Below are 20755 nucleotides of genomic sequence, written 5' to 3'. Positions count from 1 at the left end.
CCCTTCCTGTGACCCCAACACTGACCCTTCCTGTGACCCCAACACTGACCCTTCCTGTGACCCCAACACGACCCTTCCTGTGACCCCAACATGACCCTTCCTGTGACCCCAACACTGACCCTTCCTGTGACCCCAACACTGACCCTTCCTGTGACCCCAACACTGACCCTTCCTGTGACCCCAACACTAACCCTCCCTGTGACGCCAACACTGACCCTTCCTGTGACCCCAACACTGACCCTTCCTGTGACCCCAACACTGACCCTTCCTGTGACCCCAACACCGACCCTTCCTGTGACCCCAACACCGACCTTTCCTGTGACCCTCACACCAACCCTTCCTGTAACACTAACCCACCCTGTGAATCCAACACCAACCCTTCATATGACCCCCAACACCGACCCTCCCTGTGACACCGACACTAACCCTCCCTGTAACACCAACCCACCCTGTGACCCCAACCCTTCCTGGGACCTCAACACTAACCCACCCTGTGACCCCCAACACCAACCCTTGCTCTGACCCCAGCACTATCCAACCCTGTGACCCCGACACTAACCCACCCTGTGACTCCAACACCAACCCTTCATGTGACCCCATCACCAACCCTCCCTGTGACACCGACACTAACCCTTCCTGTAACCCCCAACACTAACCCTTCCTCTGACCCCAACACCGACCCTTCCTGTGACCCCAACACAGACCCTTCCTGTGACCCCAACACCGACCCTTCCTGTGACCCCAACACTGACCCTTTTTGTGACCCCAACACTAAACCTTTCTGTGAACCCAACACCGACCCTTCCTGTGACCCCAACACTGACCCTTCCTGTGACCCCAACACCGACCCTTCCTGTGACCCCAACACTGACCCTTCCTGTGACCCCAACATCGACCCTTCCTGTGACCCCAACACTGACCCTTGTGACCCTAACACCAACCCTACCTGTGACCCCAACACCGACCCTTCCTGTGACCCAACACAAACCCTTCCCGTGTAGTAAAGTCCTCCAGGGGCCCCATAGGACCCTCACACACCTGACAGCAGCCAGACAACTAGCATTTTGATGACATAGTAAAAAAAAAAAGTCTCTTGTGACGTCATTTAATAATCTTACTCTTTATAATTACAGTTCATGCTTGCAGTAATATCCTCCTGGGGCCCCATAGGACCCTCATCCACCTGACATGGGGCCCATACATTCTGTATCTATAGCTTCAGCACACTGGAGAGTTCCGCGCATGCGCACTGTCCCTGGGGAGCTCCGCGCATGAGCAGTGTTTCTTACAATGCCGCCTTTAAGCGCGGATTTAATGTCGGCAGACCAATGAGATCCCTTTAAAGCTCCGCCGCTCGGCTGTGATTGGTGAACGGGAAGCCCAGCTGTTGCCCGATTGGCTGAAGAGCCTCTTGACGTTCTCCCTTTTGATTGAACGACCGGTCGGGCCCTCTAACTGGATTGGCCGGCTCTCTTTTCAGCGCTCTGGGAAACATGGCGAACGTGAGGAGCCTGAAGGTGAGCGGGGAGGTGAAGGGGAGAGCGGCCAGGATGGCGGTGGACTCCGCAGGAGCGGTTCAGTCACGGAATCTCAAAGCCTACCTGGAAACAGCTGGTCACACAGGGGGGGTCCCCTCAGCGGAATGGGGGGACAGCAGCTAATCACAGACCGCCTTTTACGGGTCCCTCTCTCAGTAAAGTGGTTTTTGATTGGTTACTGGTGGGTTACCTCAGGTAGTGAGCACTTTAACCAACAGCAGCCAATCACGGTCCACTTTACTGGTCTTATTTGAGTAAGGGGCATTCTAATTGGTTACCAGGATGGTAGCTGCCCTAATGTTGGTTGCTAGGGGTAACCACACTGAGGTAAACGTCAATATCCAACCAAAACTTGTTATATTAGTTTCAATGAGGAAGGATTTGACCGTCCCCTCAAAACATTTCCCGCCATCTGTTAAAGTTCTAAGCCCGTTAATGTCGCCGCGGTGCAATAAAGTTGCGGTAACACGCGTTGGCGCGATGTGGCGAGCTTCACTTTAAGGAGGAACACCACCCAAATTCTGGAAGGTCAAAAAAAAAAAAGAGCCACGCCGTATTCCGGGGGAACTTTTCGAGCACCTCGGCTCGTCCGTGCCGCCATCTTGTGTCAGGGAATGCCAGTCCTGCACATGTGCGTCCAGCGGTCTACGTGACTGCCATGGCAACAAGTAAACCAAATGCAGTTTACTATGGAAACGTGCAAACAAATGATTCTTTGTTAGGACGCGGGTCCTCCCAACGCTGGTGGTGTTGTTACTATGGAAACGAGTGACCAAATGGTTCCTCGTTAGGACGCGGGGTCCGCCCAGTGCTGGCGTTGCCGTTACTATGGAAACGTGCGACCAAATGATTCTTCGTTGGGACACGGGGTCCGCCCAGCACTGGCGGTGCCGTTGCTATGGAAACGTACGACCAAATGATTCCTCGTTTGAACGCAGGGTCCGTCCAGTGCTGGCGTTGCTGTTGCTATGCAAACGTGTGTCCAAATGATTCCTCGTTACTATGGAAACGAGTGACCAAATGATTCCTTATTCAAACGCGGGGTCCGCCCAGCGCTGGCGGTGCCGTTGCTATGGAAACGTATGACCAAATGATTCCTCGTTTGAACGCAGGGTCCGTCCAGTGCTGGCGTTGCTGTTGCTATGGAAACCAGTGACCAAATGATTCCTCACCTGAACACGGTGTCCGCCTTGCGCTGGTGGTGCCGTTGCTATGGCAACATGTGATCTCGATAGAACGTGGGGTCCGCACAGCACTGTGAGAGAACATCCCTCCACAGTGAGAAAAACCCTGAGCTAATGTCCCCATTCTTAGGCTTTCCCCTCACTTCCTGTCCAATAGCCACAACAGGAAGTGAGAGAACAGCCCTCCACAGTGAGGGAAACTCTGAACTAATGTCCCCATTGGGGAGATTTCCCCTCACTTCCTGTGCCATTGACACAACAGGAAGTGAGAGAACACCCCCCCCCCAAGGAAAGGACTCCCAGAACTAATGTCCCCACTGCAGATATTTTCCCTTACATCCTGTCCCATAGCCCACAACAGGGAGTGAGTGAAAATCCCTCCAAATTGAGGGCATTCTTTAACTGATGTCCCCATTGAGCACATTTTTTCCCTTCGCTTCCTGTCCCATAGCCACAAGAGGTGCAAGGAATCCCAGAACTAGTGTCCCCATTGCAGAAATGTCCCCTCACTTCCTGTCCCATAGCCACAAGAGGAAATGCAAGGAATCCCAGAACTAGTGTCCCCATTGCAGAAATGTCCCCTCACTTCCTGTCCCATAGCCCACAACAGGAAGTGAAAAACATTCTCCAAATCAAGGGAAACCTTGACCTAATGTCCCCATTGGGGAGCTTTCCCCTCGCTTCTTGTGCCATAGCCACAACAGGAAGTGAGAGGGAATCTCCCCCCACCAAAGGAAGGGTATCCTAGAACTAGTGTCTCCATTGGGGAGATTCCCATCACTTCCTGTCCCATAGCCAAAACAGGACGTGAGAGCGAATCCCAAAACTAGTGTGCCCATTGGAGAGATTTCTCGTCCTGTCCTTCCCCATAGTCAAAACAGGAAGTGAGAGGAAATCTCAAAGTTGAAGCAATCCCAGAACTAATGTGCCCATTAGGGAGTTTTTCCTCTCACTTCCTGTCCCATAGCCACAATAGGAAGTGGGAGGAAATCCCTCCAAAGTGATGGAAACCTTGAACTAGTGCCCCCCTCACTTCTTGCGGTATAGACACAACAGAGTCTCTTTCTCTTTCTCTCATTTCTCCTCACTTCCTGTCCCATAGTTAAAACAGGAAGTGAGAGGGAATACCTGAATTAATGTCCTTATTGGGGAGATTTCTCCTTGCTTCCATTCCCATAGCCACAACAGGAAGTAAGGGGGGGAATCTCCCCCCCCCCCCACACCAAAGGAAGGGTTTCTTAGAACCAGTGTCCCCATTGGGGAGATTTCCTGTCCCATAGCCAAAACAAGACGTGAGAGCGAATCCCAGAACTAGTGTCACCCCCTGTTGGGGAGATTTCTCTTCACAACCTGCCCCATAGTCAAAACAGGAAGTGAGAAGAAATCTCTCCAGTGAGGGAAGCCTTGAAGAAATCTCTCCCCTAGGAGTAGGGAATCCCAGAACTAATGTCCCCATTGGGGTGATTTCCCCTCACGTCCTGCTCCATAGTCAAAACAGGAAGTGAAAGGAAATCTCTCCAAGTTGCAGCAATCCCAGAACTAATGTCCCCATTGGGGAGATTTCTCCTCGCTTTCATTCCCGTAGCCGCAAGAGGAAGTGAGAGGAAATCTCCCCAAAGTGAGGGAATTCTTTAACTAATATCCCATTGGGGGAGATTTCCTCTCTGGGGGAGGGGGGGGGGTGGTCTGCACACTGATAATGGGGAAAGATGGAGCTTGGGTGGCTGGGCGGAGTCAAAAAGCATGACTCCTCCTTTATATGATGTCATTTTCTTCCCCTCCAGCTGATAATGGTTTGGCCCATACATGGGGTGATGGTGGGGGGAAGGGGGCGGGGACTGATGGGTTTGTAGTGAATGATCTCCTATTATTCTCAGTGTGGTTTTTCTTATTTCAGGGCCTGGTGGGCATTGTCACCGGAGGAGCCTCGGGTCTCGGCCGGGCCACCGTGGAGCGATTGGTGCGCCAGGGAGCCAGCGCCGTCATCTTGGATTTGCCGACTTCGGACGGCAGCAACGTGGCCAAGTCCATCGGGGAGAAGTGTGCCTTCGCTCCCACTGATGTAGGTATAGAGCTGACTGCGCTGCCTCCTAGAGGCCGATGTAAGAACCTGCGGCCACGTATAATGTATATCGAATCGCTCATTCTGTCCGCCAACTATAAACATTAACGATCCGTTCACATCTCCGCGTTCTGAATCGCGGGCGGAATTGCCACGATTCCGCACACGATTTCCAATTGGCGACAAATCGCGGGCCGCCCGTGCGTTCCCTGTGACTTCCAATGGCACCCTTATTGTGGCACGACTTCCCCCCCACGATTCGACAAATCATGCAAACACAATGGCGGGACGCCTGGCGCCCCCAAAAAAAATAAAAGTTTTTACTGGGCACAGGCGTACTGCGATTCTGTTTTTGTGGAATTTTGCCGCAATTGCCACTTAACGAATCGTGGGAAATTCGCGCCGCGCATGGGATTTTTAAATTGACGGGCAGCGCACGGGTGTCCTGCGATTTGCTGCTATTGCGAATAGCGGAAATTCCGCCTATGATTCGGAACGCGGCGACGTGAACGGAGCCTTAGGCTTTAGGTGTTTGGAATCGCAATTGCGATGCAAGAACGCAATTGCGATGCCGTTACTTGGTAATGGCACCTCAATTGCGGTGCGTGTTTTTTTTTTTCCGTAAAATTAAATTGCAAAAAAAAAATCGCTCAAAAAAAGTTATAGGAACTTTTTTTTTTTTTTTTGGGGTGTTGCATATCCCGCCATTTTGTTGGCGTGATTTTTGCCGCGATTATCACCCGCCAATTGCTGCGCAATCACAAATAATGACATAGCATTTCGTGTTTTGAATCGCAGCGATTCCAAGCGCCCAGGTGTGAATGGAGCCTAAGGGTGCAGGTTCTTGTTTCCCCGCTGCTGGTGTGTGCGGTGCTTTCCAGCCCACTGGTCATGCTCTTTGCTCTTTTTTTTTTTTTTTTTAACCTTATTGAGATTTCACACTGACACTGACATTTCATAAAGTTAAATTGAAAAGCAGTAGATTGCCCCTCGCTGCCCTGCGCAATCCTTTTTATTTTTTGGCGCATCGTGCCAACACACCACGGCAACTAAAAGTTGTTGAAGAGTTTTGCCTTGTCCATACTGGAATACCTGCCCTGCGCAGCCCCACCCCATCTGATATAGACCAATAAGGGAGCAGAAGAGGCTGTGACTTGTCATGTGACTTTATGTGTACAAAGTCACATGACAAGGCACACTAGTGGAAAACGGAGCCAAAGAATATAAATGGATCAATCGTCTATCAGCTTTGGTAAATATATCTCTGACCTTGCAGCACACGTGATAATCAGTCCAAATGTCAGTTCAATGTACAATCGCTCTGAGTGAGAAGAATAGCAATCAAATGTTTTTTTTAACCACTTCAATACCAGGCTTTTTATACCACCTCCATACCGGGCCTATTCTGGCACTTCTCTCCTACATGTACAAAACGTCATTCTTTTGCTAGAAAATTACTCGGAACCCCCCAAACATTATATATGTTTTTTTAGCAGACATAAATAAAATGACAGTCATTGCAACTTTTTATCTCGCACGGTATTTGCGCAATCATTTTTCAAACGCCTTTTTTTTTTTTTTTTTGGGGGGGGGGGGAAATGGTTTCATGAATTAAAAAATCACAAAACCGTAAAGTTAGCCCATTTTTTATTTATTTTTGTAAAATATGAAAGATAATGTTATGCCGAGTAGATAGATACCTAACTTGTCACGCTTAAAAATTGCGTACACTCACGGAATGGCGCCAAACTTCGGTACTTAAAGCGGGAGTTCACCCTAAAAAAATGTTTTAACCTTAGATTGATGCTCATTTTGTCAAGGGGGATCGGGTAGTTGTTTTTTAAATCAAAGCTGTACTTACCGTTTTAGAGAGCGATCTTCTCCGCCGCTTCTGGGTATGGTCTTCGGGACTGGGCGTTACTATTTGACAGGCTTCCGACGGTCGCATCCATCGCGTCACGAGTAGCCGAAAGAAGCCGAACGTCGGTGCGGCTCTATACGGCGCCTGCGCACCGACGTTCGGCTACTTTCCGAAAATCGTGACGCGATGGATGCGACCGTCGGAAGCCTGTCGGAAGACTGTCAATCAAATAGGAACGCCCAGTCCCGCAGCCCATACCCGGAAGCGGCGGAGAAGATCGCTCTCTAAAACGGTAAGTACAGCTTTGATTTAAAAAAAAAACACCCGATTCCCCGAGCATCAATCTAAGGTTAAAAATTAACATTTCCGGGTGAACCTCCACTTTAAAAATCTCCATCGGCAACGCTTTGAAATTTTTTACAGGTTACCAGTTTAGAGTTACAGAGGTCTAGTGCTGGAATTGTTGCACACGCTCTAACGCACGCGGTGATACCTTGCATGTGTGGTTTGAACGGCGTTTACATATGTGGGCGGGACTTGCTTGTGAGTTCGCTTCTGAGCGCGAGCTACCGGGGACAGGGGCGTTTTAAAAAAAATATATATCATTTTTTTTTTATCACTTTTATTATGTAAACATCCCTTGTAATAGGAATAGTGTGTGACAGGTCCTCTTTGTGGAGAGATGGTCAATAAGACCTCACATCTCTCCTCCAGGCTGGAAAGCATGAGATCGGGAAAAAAATTCACCGGTCTCATGCTTACTAGCCGCAATCGCGGCTTTGTTTACTTCTGGGAACCCGGGCGTGACGTCATCACATCGCGCCCAGGCCTCCGACGGTCATAGAGATGACTGGTGACCATCTGGTCACCAGTCATCTCTATGCTTCCCATCGGACGATTCATTCTCCGGGTTCCCGATGGCACGGGAGAGGCAGGAGAAGCACCGGATGGTGGCGGGAGGGGGGCCATGTCCCCTCCCGCCGCCTATAAGAACGATCAATCGGCGGAACTGCATCCGGAAAGTATTCACAGCGCTTCACTTTTTCCACATATTGTTATATTACAGCCGCATTCCAAAATGGATTAAATTCATTATTAAATTCATAATCCTACAAACGATCCCCCATAATGACAACGTGAGAGAAGTTTGTTTGAAATCTTTGCAAATTTTATTCAACCACTTCCTGCCCGGCCTATAGCAGAATGACAGACGGTTGGGCGGTGGTTGCGTTATCCTGACCGGGTGTCATATGACGTCCAGCAGGATAACATCACGGCGATCAGCGGTGCGGCGTGTCAGTCTGACACACAGCTAACGGCGATCTTGGTAAAGAGCCTCCCAATGGAGGCTCGTTACCACGTGATCAGCCGTGTCCAATCACGATGTAAACAGGAAGAGCTGTTGATCGGCTTTTCCTCAATTTTGTCTGACAGAGGAGAGACGATTGGCTGCTCTCCTGACGGGGGGGGGGGGGGGGGGTTTGTTCTGATTGTTTATAAGCGCAGCCCCCCTCGGATGCCCGCCCAGAACCACCAGGGATGGCCATTACACTGGACCACCAGGTATGCCACCCTAGACCACCAGGAATATGCCAATTAGTGTCCAGGCAGCGGACAATCAATGCCCAGGCAGTTGACAATCTGTGCCCATCCACAATGCCTGCCAGTGCCATCTACAGGGCCGTTTGAAGGAATTTGGGGGCCCCAAGCAAAATGGACATGGACCACCCCCCCCCCTCCCACCAGGCCAGCTCGGGGCCCCAAGAAATTGCTTGGTTTGCTTGCCTTGTTGCGACTGACCTGGCCATCTATCAGTGCCACGCAGTACTACCCATAAGTGCCCACCGGTGCCACCTTATCAGTGCCCATCAGTGAAGGAGAAAACGTACTTATTTACAAAATTTATAACGGAAACAAAAGAAACCTTTTTTTTATTTTTTCTAAATTTTCTGTCCTTTTTTTACCCAAAAAAAATAAAAATAAAAACCGCAGAGGTGATGAAATGCCACCAAAAGAAATCTCTATTTTTGGGAGGAAAATTATAAAAATTCTATTTAGGTATAGTGTTGTATGATTGTTATTCAAAGTGTGACAGCGCTGAAATCTGAAAAATGGTCTGGGCAGGAAGGTGAAAGTGCCTGGTATTGAAGTGGTAAAAAAAGGGAAAAAAATCCAATGTACATGAGTATCACAGGCTCCGCCCCCATGTACATGGAAGGAGCCTGTGATACTTATGTACATGGGATTTTCTAATTTTTTATTAATTTGTAAAGATTTTAAACATCTCTCACGTTGTCAATATGGGGGATTGTTTGTAGAATTTTGAGGAAGATAATAAGTTAATTTTGGAATAAGGCTGTAAAATGTGGAAAAAGTGAAGCGCTGTGAATACTTTCTGGATGCATTGTACAAGATCGGTTAACCCTTCCATGACACGTTTTTGACACCAGCTCTCCAGAGGTGCAAATGTACACTTCCAGCTCCAAGGTCAGAGCTCCGGCACCCTCCCAGCACCCCCCTAGTGTAGTGTCACACCTCTGTCCAGTAGGGGGGGTACATTGCTGGAGGGATTTGGTTGCTTTTAGCTGGATTCAAATAGACCGCTGCATCTTTGTGGCGGCGTAGCGTATCGTATTTACACTACGCTGCCGTAAGTTAGCTAGGCAAGTACTGTATTCACAAAGTACTTGCCTGCTAAGTTACGGCGGAGTAGCGTGAACAGGCCGGCGTAAGCGCGCCGAATTCAAATGAGGATGTGGGGGCGTGTTTTATGTAGATTAACTGTGACCCGACGTGATTGACGTTTTTTACGAACGGCGCATGCGCCGTCCGTGTACATATCCCAGTGTGCATTGCGGCAAAGTACGCCGCAAGGACGTATTGGTTTCGACGTGGACGTAAATTACGTCCAGCCCTATTCACGGACGACTTACGCAAACAACGTAAAATTTTCAAATTTCGACGCGGGAACGACAACCATACTTAACATTGACTAGGCCAGCTATTTGTTGGAATAACTTTACGCCTGAAAATGCCTTACGTAAACGGCGTATCTTTACTGCGATGGGCGCATGTACGTTGGTGAATAGGTGTATCTAGTGATTTACATATTCTACGCCGAACGCAATGGAAGCGCCACCTAGCGGCCAGCCTAAATATTGCACGTTTTAAATGTATCTCTTTTTGAGAATACACTTAAACTTAGGTCGGCGCAGATTCCGAGTTAGGTCGGCGTATCTACTGATATGCCGGCCTAACTCTATGTGAATCTAGCTATTTGAGTTACTGTATTTTGCACATCCTTTGTGGTGCCATATTGAATACGCTTGCTGGTGATTCCACATGCAGGTCTGTTTGATTTGAATTTTTGGCTCCTTCTTCCCCCCCATTTATTTTTTTTATTTTTTTTATGTTATTTTTTTTCTGGTGACTGTAGGTGACCTCGGAGTCGGATGTAAACAATGCGCTGGAACTGGCGCGCTCCAAGTTCGGTGGGGTGAATATCGCGGTGAACTGCGCTGGGATCGCCGTGGCTATCAAAACCTTCAACAAGAGCAAACTGAGGCCACACAGCCTGGAAGAGTTCCAGAAAGTCATAAATGTGAGTGCGTTGCATGTTCTGGAATTTATTGTGCCGATTTTAAATAAAAAACTTATATAATTTTTTTGTTTTTTTTAGCAGACACCCTAGGGCAGGGATCCTCAAACTACGGCCCTCCAGCTGTTGTGGAACTACAAATCCCATGAGGCATTGTAAAACTCTGACATTCACAGACATTACTAGGCATGATGGGAATTGTAGTTCCTGAACAACTGGAGGGCCGTAGTTTGAAGACCCCTGCCCTAGGGAATAAAATGGCGGTCATTGCAACTTTTTATCTCGCACGGTATTTGCGCAATCATTTTTCAAATGCCCTTTTTTGGGGAAAAAAAACTGTTTCATGAATTAAAAAAATAACAAAATATTAAAGTTAACCCAATTTTTTTTTTATATAATTAGAAAGATTTAGTTACGCAGAGTAAATAGATACCTAACATGTCACGCTTATTGCGCTCACTCATGGAATGGCGCTAAACTTCAGTACTTAAAAATCTCCATCGGCGACGCTTACATTTTTTATTGCAGGTTACCAGTTTAGAGTTTGAGGAGGTCTAGTGCTAGAATTATTGCTCTCGCTCTAACTCATGTGGCGATACCACACATATGTGGTTTGAACGGCGTTTACATATGTGGGCGGGACTTGCGTGTGTGTTTGCTTCTGACCGCGAGCTACTGAGGACAGGGGCATTTGAAATAATTTATTTAATTTTTTTACTTAATTTTTAATTATTTTAAAACTCTTTTTTTTTTTTTTTGATCACTTTTATTCCTATCACAAGGAATGTAAACATCCATTGTAATAGGAATATATAGTGACAGGTCCTCTTTATGGAGAGATATGGGGTCGATAAGACCTCCCCCCACATCTCTCCTCCAGGCTGGAAAGCATGAATTTTTTTTCACGATCTCATGCAATTGCAGCTTTGTTTACTTCCGGGTACCCGGTCCGCGGCCCGGGGGTTGGGGAACACTGTTTTAGGAGATATTCATTTTGCCTACAGGTAAGCCTTATTATAGGCTTACCTGTAGGTAAAAATAGCAAAGTGGGGGTTACAACCGCTTTAAAGCGTCACATGTTTGGTATCTATTTACTCAGCGTGACGTGTGTTTTTTTTTTTTTTATTAAAATCCCAAAATTTGTATTTTCCACAAAATTGCATTGCACGTGTGACATAAAAGTTGCAACACCCACCAATTTATTCTCTAGGGCCTGGGCTTTAAAAAACAAAACAAAACCTATATTTTGGGGGTCCTAATTAATTCTCTAAAAAAAAAAAAATGATTGAAGTTGTAAGTTGTTTGGGAGACCTAAGTGGTTGAAGGTAGCAGATCTTGATTAAGTTGCACAGTCCATACAAAATATATATCTCTAAAATATACATACTGGGCCAGATTCTTAAACCAGATACGCCGTCGTATCTCTAAGTTGCGCGGTCGTATCTATGTGCCTGATTCTTAGAATCAGTTACGCATAGATTTCCCGTAGATCCGACTGGCGTAACTGTGTTACACCGTCGTATCGTAACTGCATATTTACGCTGGCCGCTAGGTGGCGCTTCCGTCAAATTCCGCTTTGAGTATGCAAATTAGCTAGATACGTCCTTGCGGCGTACTTTGGAGCAATGCACACTGGGAAATTCCACGGACAGCGCATGTGCCGTTCAAGAAAAACGTCAATCACGTCGGGTCACAGTACATTTACATAAAACACGCCACCTGATCCAAATTTGAATTAGGCGGGCTTATGCCGGCCGATTTTTACGCTACGCCGCCGCAACTTACTGAGCAAGTGCTTTGAGAATACAGCACTTGCCCGTCTAAGTTGCGGAGGCGTAACGTAAATCGGATACGTTACGCCCGCGCAAGGATACGCCGATCTACGAGAATCTGGCCCACTGTATATACTGTACTCGAGTATAAGCCGAGGCACCTAATTTTACCGCAAACTGCCTCGTCTGGGCCCATGCCTCGACTGACATTTAACATGGGAGTCTATGGAAGGGGTGCCTGGCTTTGAAAAATCGGTGCTCCCCAGCTGTAGGTCACCCAGACAAAAAAATTTGCACACTTGTAGAGGAGAAATGGGGCTACATGTGAGCCAAGTTCCGGGTCCAGGGGACCTACGACCGGCCAGTACTGGGTCACCAGAGAAATGACTGTTTAACATGGGAGTCTACGGAAGGGGTGCCCGGGTTTGATAAATCAGTGCCTCCTGACCGTAGGTCCCCCAGACAACAAACTTTGCAACACTTGTAGAGGAAGAGTGGGGCTATACGTGTGCCAAGTTTGGGGTCCAGGGGACCTACAACCGGCCGGCACTGGGTCCCCAAAGTCCGGGAGATCAGGCGCAAAAAGGTGACTCGAGTATAAGCCGAGGGGGGCATTTTCAGCACAAATAAGTGTGCTGAAAAACTCGGCTTATACTCGAGTATATACGGTACATACACCCATATAAAATGTCATCTGCCTGATGTGTTTTTTTTTTTTTTTTGGTTTGCTCCAATTTAAATATTTTAGGTGAACATCGCGGGTACATTCAATGTCATTCGCCTGACAACAGGAGAGATGATGAAGAACGAGCCGGATAAAGACGGACATCGGGGGGTTATAGTCAACACTGCCAGCATCGCCGCCTATGATGGACAGGTCAGGATTTCAAAGACCAAACTTTGTACATTATGGCCTTTTGCTCATAACTAGGGTTGCACCAATACCCTTTTTTTTTTTTTTTTAAATTGCGAGTACAAGTGCTGATACTTTCAGTCAAGTTCTGTTCGATATCCGAGTACCGATTGCAGTGCGATTTGCCTCCATACAAAATGAATGGGTGCTAATAGCACTGCATTGCATGCGATTCGAACAGGAATGCAGTGCGGTTCCTGTCTGAATCACATGTGTTTTTCTTTTTTTTTTCTCACTGCTAGCGTTTGTAAATGGAAAAGCGACATCTATTGGGTGGTTTAAATCCTTTTTTTTTTTTTTTTTTTTTTTTTTTTTTAATTTTTTTTTTATTTATTTTTTAAGAACTGTTCATATCTGGCCATAAAATAATCTACATAGGTGTCCTGGTCCACCGATGATAGCAAATCGGGGGCGCTGGAGAATTTCCGGGAACCCGTGGGTATAGGGCGGAAGTGATGTCAGCTTGGGGGCAGACTGCCTCTACATCTCCTCCAGCCCTGTGAGCACTTCAAGCGGCTGTGATTTGATATCGTTGGCGGACCGGGACACCTATATAGATTAGTTTTGCATGTGTTCATATATGTATGTGCGTTCTAAAAGAATTTAAACTGACCACTAGATGGCGCTTTTTTCTCTTCTTTCTATACACACATATACATATATACACACACTGCATGCGATTTGGACATGAATCGCACAACGTTTCTGTTCAAATTGCGTGCAAATTTTTGCAGTGCGATTTGCACCCATTCATTTTGTATTGACAAATCGTAAAGTTTCTGTATCGGGAGCATTTGGCTGAGTACCGATACTTGTACAAATGCTTGGTATCGGCACAGATACCGGTATTGGTGTATCCCTACCTATAAATGGTTAAAGCTGAAAGTTAGGCAGATGTAAGGACGCAAATAACGCAGCTGTATAGTGATTACGTGTGTTTGTTTTTTTAATTTTTTTTACTCCTGAGTTTCTGAATTTCATTTCCGGAATCCGCACAGAGGTAGCATCAGGAGCCAATCAGTTAACAAGGAGGAGAGAAGACTGACAGAGATGAGCTCACTAGGAGCCAATCGCTGTGCTGCTCCTCCTTTCACTGCCCGGTCACACTCTTGGACAACTTATTGGCTTCTTTTGTGCTGCTTCTTCCTCTTCCCAGCCTGTGAGTAGGGACTGCAAAAAAGTTGGCACCAAAGAAAATTCTTGATTGTCTTTTTATATCCTTGCACTGCCCAGTTATAGGCTGGGGACAGGTCCAGGATGGTCTGGGCTCAGAGGGAGGGGGGTTGAGAGATGCTAGCCATCATTCTGAGGACCTCTAGTGGAATATCTGGGCATTTTTTGTTTTATCTTCAAGTGGGCTATTCGATTATCTTATTGTTTTGCTGGTGTTCTACATTTATAGCCAGATTCAAAGAAGTTTACGCCGGCGTATCAGTATTCTCAAATTGAGATACACTTAAATGTAGCTAAACTTAAATGTAGCTAAGATACGACTGCCTGCGCCGTCGTATCTTAGCTGTCTAGCTAGGGGCGTGAACGCTGATTTACGCCTAGAATGCATAAATCAGCGAGATACGCCTATTCACGAACGTACGCTTGCCCGTCGCAGTAAAGATACGCCCTTTACGTAAGTTAGTCCAACAAAAAGCTGGACTAGCCAATGTTAAATATGGACGTCGTTCCCGCGTCGAATTTTGAAAATTTTACGTAGTTTGCGTAAGTCGTCCGTGAATGGGGCTGGACGTAATTTACGTTCACGTCGAAACCAATAAGTCCTTGCGGCGTACTTTGGAGCAATGCACACTGGGATATGTCCACGGACGGCGCATGTGCCGTTTGTTAAAAACGTCAATCAGGTCGGGTCACGATTCATTAACATAAAACACGCCCCCCTGTTCCTCATTTGAATTAGGCGCGTTTACGCCAGCCCATTTACGCTACGCCGCCGTAACTTAGGAGGCAAGTGCTTTGTGAATACAGCACTTGCCTCTCTGACTTACAGCGGCGTAGCTTATATGCGATACGCCTGCACAAAGTTAAGCCAGTCTTTCTGAATCTGGCTATTAGTCTCTGTTGGGATTGTGTTTTGGAGATGTATTATATATCTATCTAGCCGTATAAAATAAATATTTAGACTTTTTTTTTTTTTTTTTATTAATAATATAGATAGATTTTGTGTGTGTGTGTGTGTGTGTGTATATATAATATAAATTTATATTTAATAAAACATTTATTTATTTATTTTTATAAAAAAAAATCTAAATATTTTATTTTAGAAACAAGGAAGCAATGTGGGTCGGATGCAAACCGGAACACAAAGCGAAATTTTTACGTGTAAATGTTCTTTTTCAGGTCGGACAAGCGGCGTACGCGGCCTCCAAAGGAGGGATTGTAGCGATGACACTGCCCATCGCTCGGGATCTGGCTCCGCTCGGAATCAGAGTCGTCACTATTGCTCCCGGTACCTTCTTATTTATTTCTTAAAGTGACAGGGACACCTATTTTGAAAAAAAAAAATTATAAAAATGTCATGTGAATTGTGCAGGCAGTGGTATATCTTGAATGTAATGAAGAACTGCATTGCGTTTTAAAATTTGAGGACCTGGTAGAAAGCAAGGATGGATCTCCTCAAATCGGACAGGCAAATAAAAAAAGAAAGCGTGTTTATCTCTTACCCACTCTTTAAATATGTATTCATTTTTAATATTAATATTTTTAATATAATAGAAAAATAAATATTTTTTCTTTATAATAAATATAGGGGCAGATCCACAAAAGTATTACGCCAGCGTATCTCTTGATACGCCGCGTAATTTCAAAATTCCCGCGTCGTATCCTTGTTTTGTATCTTCAAAACAAGATACGACGGCATCTTGGCTAGATCCGACAGGCGTACGTCTTAGTACGCCGTCGGATCTAAGCTGCAATTTTTCGGCGGCCGCTAGGTGGCGTTTCCGTCGAATTCCGCGTCGAGTATGCAAATTAGCTAGTTGCGGCGATCCACGAACGTACGTCCGGCGCATTTTTTTACATCGTTTGCGTTCGGCTTTTTTCGGCGTATAGTTAAAGCTGCTGTTATAAGGCGTACTCAATGTTAAGTATGGCCGTCGTTTGCGTAAGTCGTTCGCGAATAGGGATTTGCGTAGAATGACGTCACCGTCGGAAGAATTGGCTTGTTCCGGGTTAATTTCGAGCATGCGCCCTGGGATACCCCCACGGACGGCGCATGCGCAGTTAAAAAACACGCCCCCATCACAGAGATTTGAATTCCGTGCCATTACGCCGCCAAAGATACACTACGCCGCCGTAACTTATGGCGCGGATTCTTTGTGGATTAAAAAAAAACAGTAAGTTACGGCGGCGTAGTGTATCTCAGATACGCTACACCCGGCGCATAAATGCGCCGCTGTACGTGGATCTGCCCCATATGCTTTAACTTCCCAAAATAAAAGCATAATGGGGAGATATATTATATATATATAATATTATATTATATTATATTTATTATTATTTTTTTTTTATATATAAAAAGCTGGAGTTTTTATATATTTGTTGGTTTCCCTGGTTTAGTTCCTCTCTTCCCCACATCAACATGAGACTAAATTATTTTATATTATAATATATATTTTCCAAAAATATTTATTTGACTTATTAGGATTAAAGATAACAATGGGGGAAAAAAAAATACTACTTTTTTTACTACTTTTAATCCTAATAAATCGTATATATTGGAAAAATTTGAAAATTAAAACTATAATGTATACATATGTGTCTGTAAAGGTGTTTGTGTATGTGTGTAAAAAATATATATATTTAGGAATAATAACATATTCTCTAGCTGTCCCCCTTTTTTTTTTTTTATTTATTAAAGATTAAAGCTGGTGTTTATTTTTTTGGCTTCCCTTGTTTAGTTCCTCTCTTCCCCCACATCAACATGAGAATAAATTATTAATTTTTTTTTAAGTAATAAAAAAAACTCTTATTTTGGACCCTCAGAGCCGGTTCACAGTTCCGCGGCACGACTTCGGGGGCGACTCTGCAAGTCATAGAAGTCAATGCAGGTCGCCCGAGCCGCCCCTGAAGTCGTGCAAGAACCTTTTTCTAAGTCGGAGCGACGCTCCTATTAGAACGGTTCCATTGCATTGAATGGGACGCGACTCGTCAGGCGGTTGTGCCGCCTGACGAGTCGCCGCAGTGTGAACCGGCTCTAAGACGTAATCACTGAGTCTCTGTTTTTCTAGGGAAAGCAGGCAGATTGGAGCACATTATAAAATCTGATCTTCATCTCTCTCTTTCTCAGGCTTGTTTGCGACCCCGCTTCTGATGGGCCTCCCTGAGAAGGCGAGGGAGTTCCTGGCCAAGCAGGTCCCCTTCCCCAGCAGACTGGGCGATCCTGACGAGTACGCCCACCTGGTCCAATCTATCGTGGAGAACCCCATGCTAAACGGAGAGGTGATCCGTCTGGACGGGGCCCTTCGAATGCAGCCTTAACGCCGATGAGGCCCTGCGGGAGATCGCAGCACCCTCCGTCCTTCGCCTGACGGCGTCAACTCCAGGAGCAGCCGTAGGATGTCCTCTGTGAGGGTCCAGGTGCCACCGATTGTATCCAGAATCTAATCACTGAATGTTAAACAGCCACCTTATGTGGGGAAGAAGTGCCATACGCCGTGATTGTTACCAAGGATCGTTCGATGACGCGGTTTGCAGGTTATAATAATTATTTAGTGTAAAAAATAAATAAATTTTGGTTTATTTAAAGTTTGTGGTTAAGTCGTTTCCCTGATGTCTGGGAGGATAGAAAGTAAGAATTATTGGAAGCTGAACCCCAGGCGCTCATTTCACAAAGGGGGACGGGTTTACCTTCCAAAAGACTTGCATTTCTATTTATCCAGTCCTGAAATGTTATACATCTCTGCCACACGGCACAGATTTCTCTCTGCTGCAGTTAAAGCAGAACTCCAGCCAAAAAGTAACAATATAAAAATAAATCTATTAAAGGATAAAAATAAAAAAAATCTTTTGTTGCAATATTTGGCTTCGATGTAGTACATACTGTCTGCCACTAGATGTCCACAGTCATGTCTGACGTCATTCAACACACTTCCTGGAAGAGCAGGTTGTCCTAGACCCGCCCCTAGCCAGTGACTGGACAGTGAAAGGAGAAGCAGCACAGTTATGAGCACTGCAGCACCACTCATTGGTTCATTGTGCTGTTTATCCTTCTCCCAGTCAGAAGGCATAGGGAATGTCAGAGTCTGATACCAAACCAAATTCAGGATCATCTTTTATATCAAACCTGGAGTTCGGCTTTAAAATTATAAATTATTACAGTAGGTGACTTTTTATTATCTGGGTTACAACATGCACAGTGTACAGTCTGTGGGCAGGCTTTAGTTATTGTGACCCACCTTTAGTGTAAGTCTGTGGGAGGGGTTCGGGGCTTGTGATCCATCTCTAGTGTACAGTCTGTGGGCGGAGATTAGGGCTTGTGATCCACCCCTAGTGTACAGTCTGTGGGCGGGGTTTAGTTCTTGTGACCCACCCTTAGTGTAAGTCTGTGGGAGGGGTTCAGGGCTTGTGATCCATCTCTAGTGTACAGTCTGTGGGCGGAGATTAGGGCTTGTGATCCACCCCTAGTGTACAGTCTGTGGGAGGGGTTCGGGGCTTATGATCCACCCCTAGTGTATAGTCTGTGGGAGGGGTTCGGGGCTTATGATCCACCCCTAGTGTACAGTCTGTGGGAGGGGTTCGGGGCTTATGATCCACCCCTAGTGTACAATCTGTGGGAGGGGTTCGGGGCTTATGATCCACCCCTAGTGTGCAGTCTGTGGGTGGAGATTAGGGCTTGTGATCCACCCCTAGTGTGCACTCTGTGGGCGGGGTTTAGGGCTTGTGATCCACCTCTAGCGCAGTCTGTGGGCGGGGTTCAGGCTTGTGATCCACCCCTAGTGTGCAGTCTGTGGGCGGGGTTCAGGCTTGTGATCCACCCCTAGTGTGCAGTCTGTGGGCGGGGTTCAGGCTTGTGATCCACCCCTAGTGTGCAGTCTGTGGGCGGGGTTCAGGCTTGTGATCCACCCCTAGTGTGCAGTCTGTGGGCGGGGTTCAGGCTTGTGATCCACCCCTAGTGTGCAGTTTGTGGGCGGGCTTTAGGGCTTGTGACCCACCCTTAGTGTACAGTCTGTGGGCGGGGTTTAGGGATTGTGATACACCCCTAGTGCAGTCTGTGGGCGGGGTTCAGGCTTGTTATCCGCCCCTAGTGTGCAGTCTGTGGGCAGGGTTCAGGCTTGTTATCCACCCCTAGTGTGCAGTCTGTGGGCGGGATCTAGGGCTTGTTATCCACCCTTAGTGTAAGTCTGTGGGTGGGCTCTAGGGCTTGTTATCCACCCTTAGTGTAAGTCTGTGGGAGGGGTTCAGGGCTTGTGATCCACCCCTAGTGTACAATCTGTGGACATAGTTCGGGGCTTGTGATCCACCCCTTCGTTAGTCTAGGGGGCGGGTTTCAGGGCTTGTGATACACCTCTAAATGCAGAATTGAAAAGGGGGGGGGGGGGAATATGGTTGGCTCTTTATTAAGCAGGCCTCTGTATTCTGTACAATATGAAAATTGTAATCGTTGTTTTGCATACAGGAATAGGTAAAGTCTAGGGAATTGCAGTTGTGTAGATGGCCACAAGTTGTCGCTATCATGTTTTCTTTTAAAGCCGTTGTATAGTCAAAAATGTCACTTTACATTTATTTGTGCATAGAATTATTTTAAACTGATTGCTAGTAGCCTTTTTTTTTACCTGTTTACTTTAGAAGTTACAGCTGTATTCATGAGTGTTGACATGTACCCGCGCATGCGCCGGATCCCCGTTCTTTCCGGCAAGCAGAGCCTCTGCCGGACAAATTATTTGTTTATGTCGGGGCTGCGTCATTTCCTCATGTTCGTCAGCCCCGACATCCCGCGATGCTTCGTCCACATTCCTACCAAAGAGCTTGATGGTTATCACGTGACCGGAACATCAGAGGATACATGAGAGACGGAAGGCGCAAGATTAATAGCTTTCCATAGAAAAAAATATATATTCGGGAATTACTGTGAGTAGCTGGAGTCCTCGCTTACAGATCGTGCTCCATGAGAAATGATTACAGCTTCCTGTTGTACGCTGTGAATATCTTTTCTTCGTTTCCATGGTAACCGGAAACGAAGAAGAGGCTTGAATATCGTGAACATGGTGCGCACGCGCGGGATTACGGAGACAAGAAAGAATTGTGGGCGGAAATTCTAATAGAATAAGATGGGAAGACCACAGCTAAAATGGCGCAGGCTAACTAGAGGAATAACGCTTTACAAGGTACACAGTATATACAGTAGGACAAATAATTTGGAAACGCATATAGCGATGAATCGATTTATAACTACATGGTGTTTTTGAATATGTTAATTGTTATGATGGTATTGGAGGGTTTACTACCGCTTTAAATGATATACCTTAGTTGCTATCGCTGGACACAATTATCAGGTCAAGCTGATGTGTTTTTTAGAATTTGCACCTCACCTGAATCAGTGGGATGCCTGTCAGCAGTAGCAAATGTTATCAATATTTTGAGTAATCAATACCTGATCTCTGTTAAAGAAGAACTGAACTCTGGAAGATTCCTCTCCTATGTCTATGTAGAGGTGTCCATCTTGGTAGAGGAGCGGGGCTTTGCAGGACCACCTATATATAATATTTTCCCCCTAGATTAAAGAGGACGTGTATTATGGAAGCTGCACTCCCTTTGGTATAGAGGCCGGGCTTTTCTTTCTTGTGTGAGAGTTGCTTCTCTAAAGACTGGAGATCT

At 46.3% G+C, this 20755-nt stretch overlaps 1 protein-coding gene across 1 annotated transcript; it reads left to right on the top strand.

The window, feature by feature from the left end:
• The first annotated feature begins 1409 nt into the window (after positions 1 to 1409).
• Positions 1410 to 17686, top strand: HSD17B10 (hydroxysteroid 17-beta dehydrogenase 10). The gene is made up of 6 exons (XM_040322678.1): positions 1410 to 1517; positions 4620 to 4784; positions 10082 to 10246; positions 12764 to 12892; positions 15281 to 15389; positions 17229 to 17686. The coding sequence occupies exons 1-6, from the start codon at positions 1494 to 1496 to the stop codon at positions 17417 to 17419; spliced, it is 783 nt and encodes a 260-aa protein (XP_040178612.1). The 5' UTR covers positions 1410 to 1493; the 3' UTR covers positions 17420 to 17686.
• Positions 17687 to 20755: the final 3069 nt, after the last annotated feature.

This window comes from Rana temporaria, chromosome 9, assembly GCF_905171775.1.
Source record: "Rana temporaria chromosome 9, aRanTem1.1, whole genome shotgun sequence".
NCBI lineage: Eukaryota > Metazoa > Chordata > Amphibia > Anura > Ranidae > Rana > Rana temporaria.
This window is presented reverse-complemented; position numbering and strand designations above follow the sequence as displayed.

Bases quoted from the DNA above. Each gene is read 5' to 3' on its own strand.
- HSD17B10 (XM_040322678.1), top strand. From the start codon at position 1,494: ATGGCGAACGTGAGGAGCCTGAAG. The intron at 4,785-10,081 runs GTAGGTATAGAG...TGGTGACTGTAG, and splicing joins GTGCCTTCGCTCCCACTGAT to GTGACCTCGGAGTCGGATGT. The intron at 12,893-15,280 runs GTCAGGATTTCA...GTTCTTTTTCAG, and splicing joins TCGCCGCCTATGATGGACAG to GTCGGACAAGCGGCGTACGC.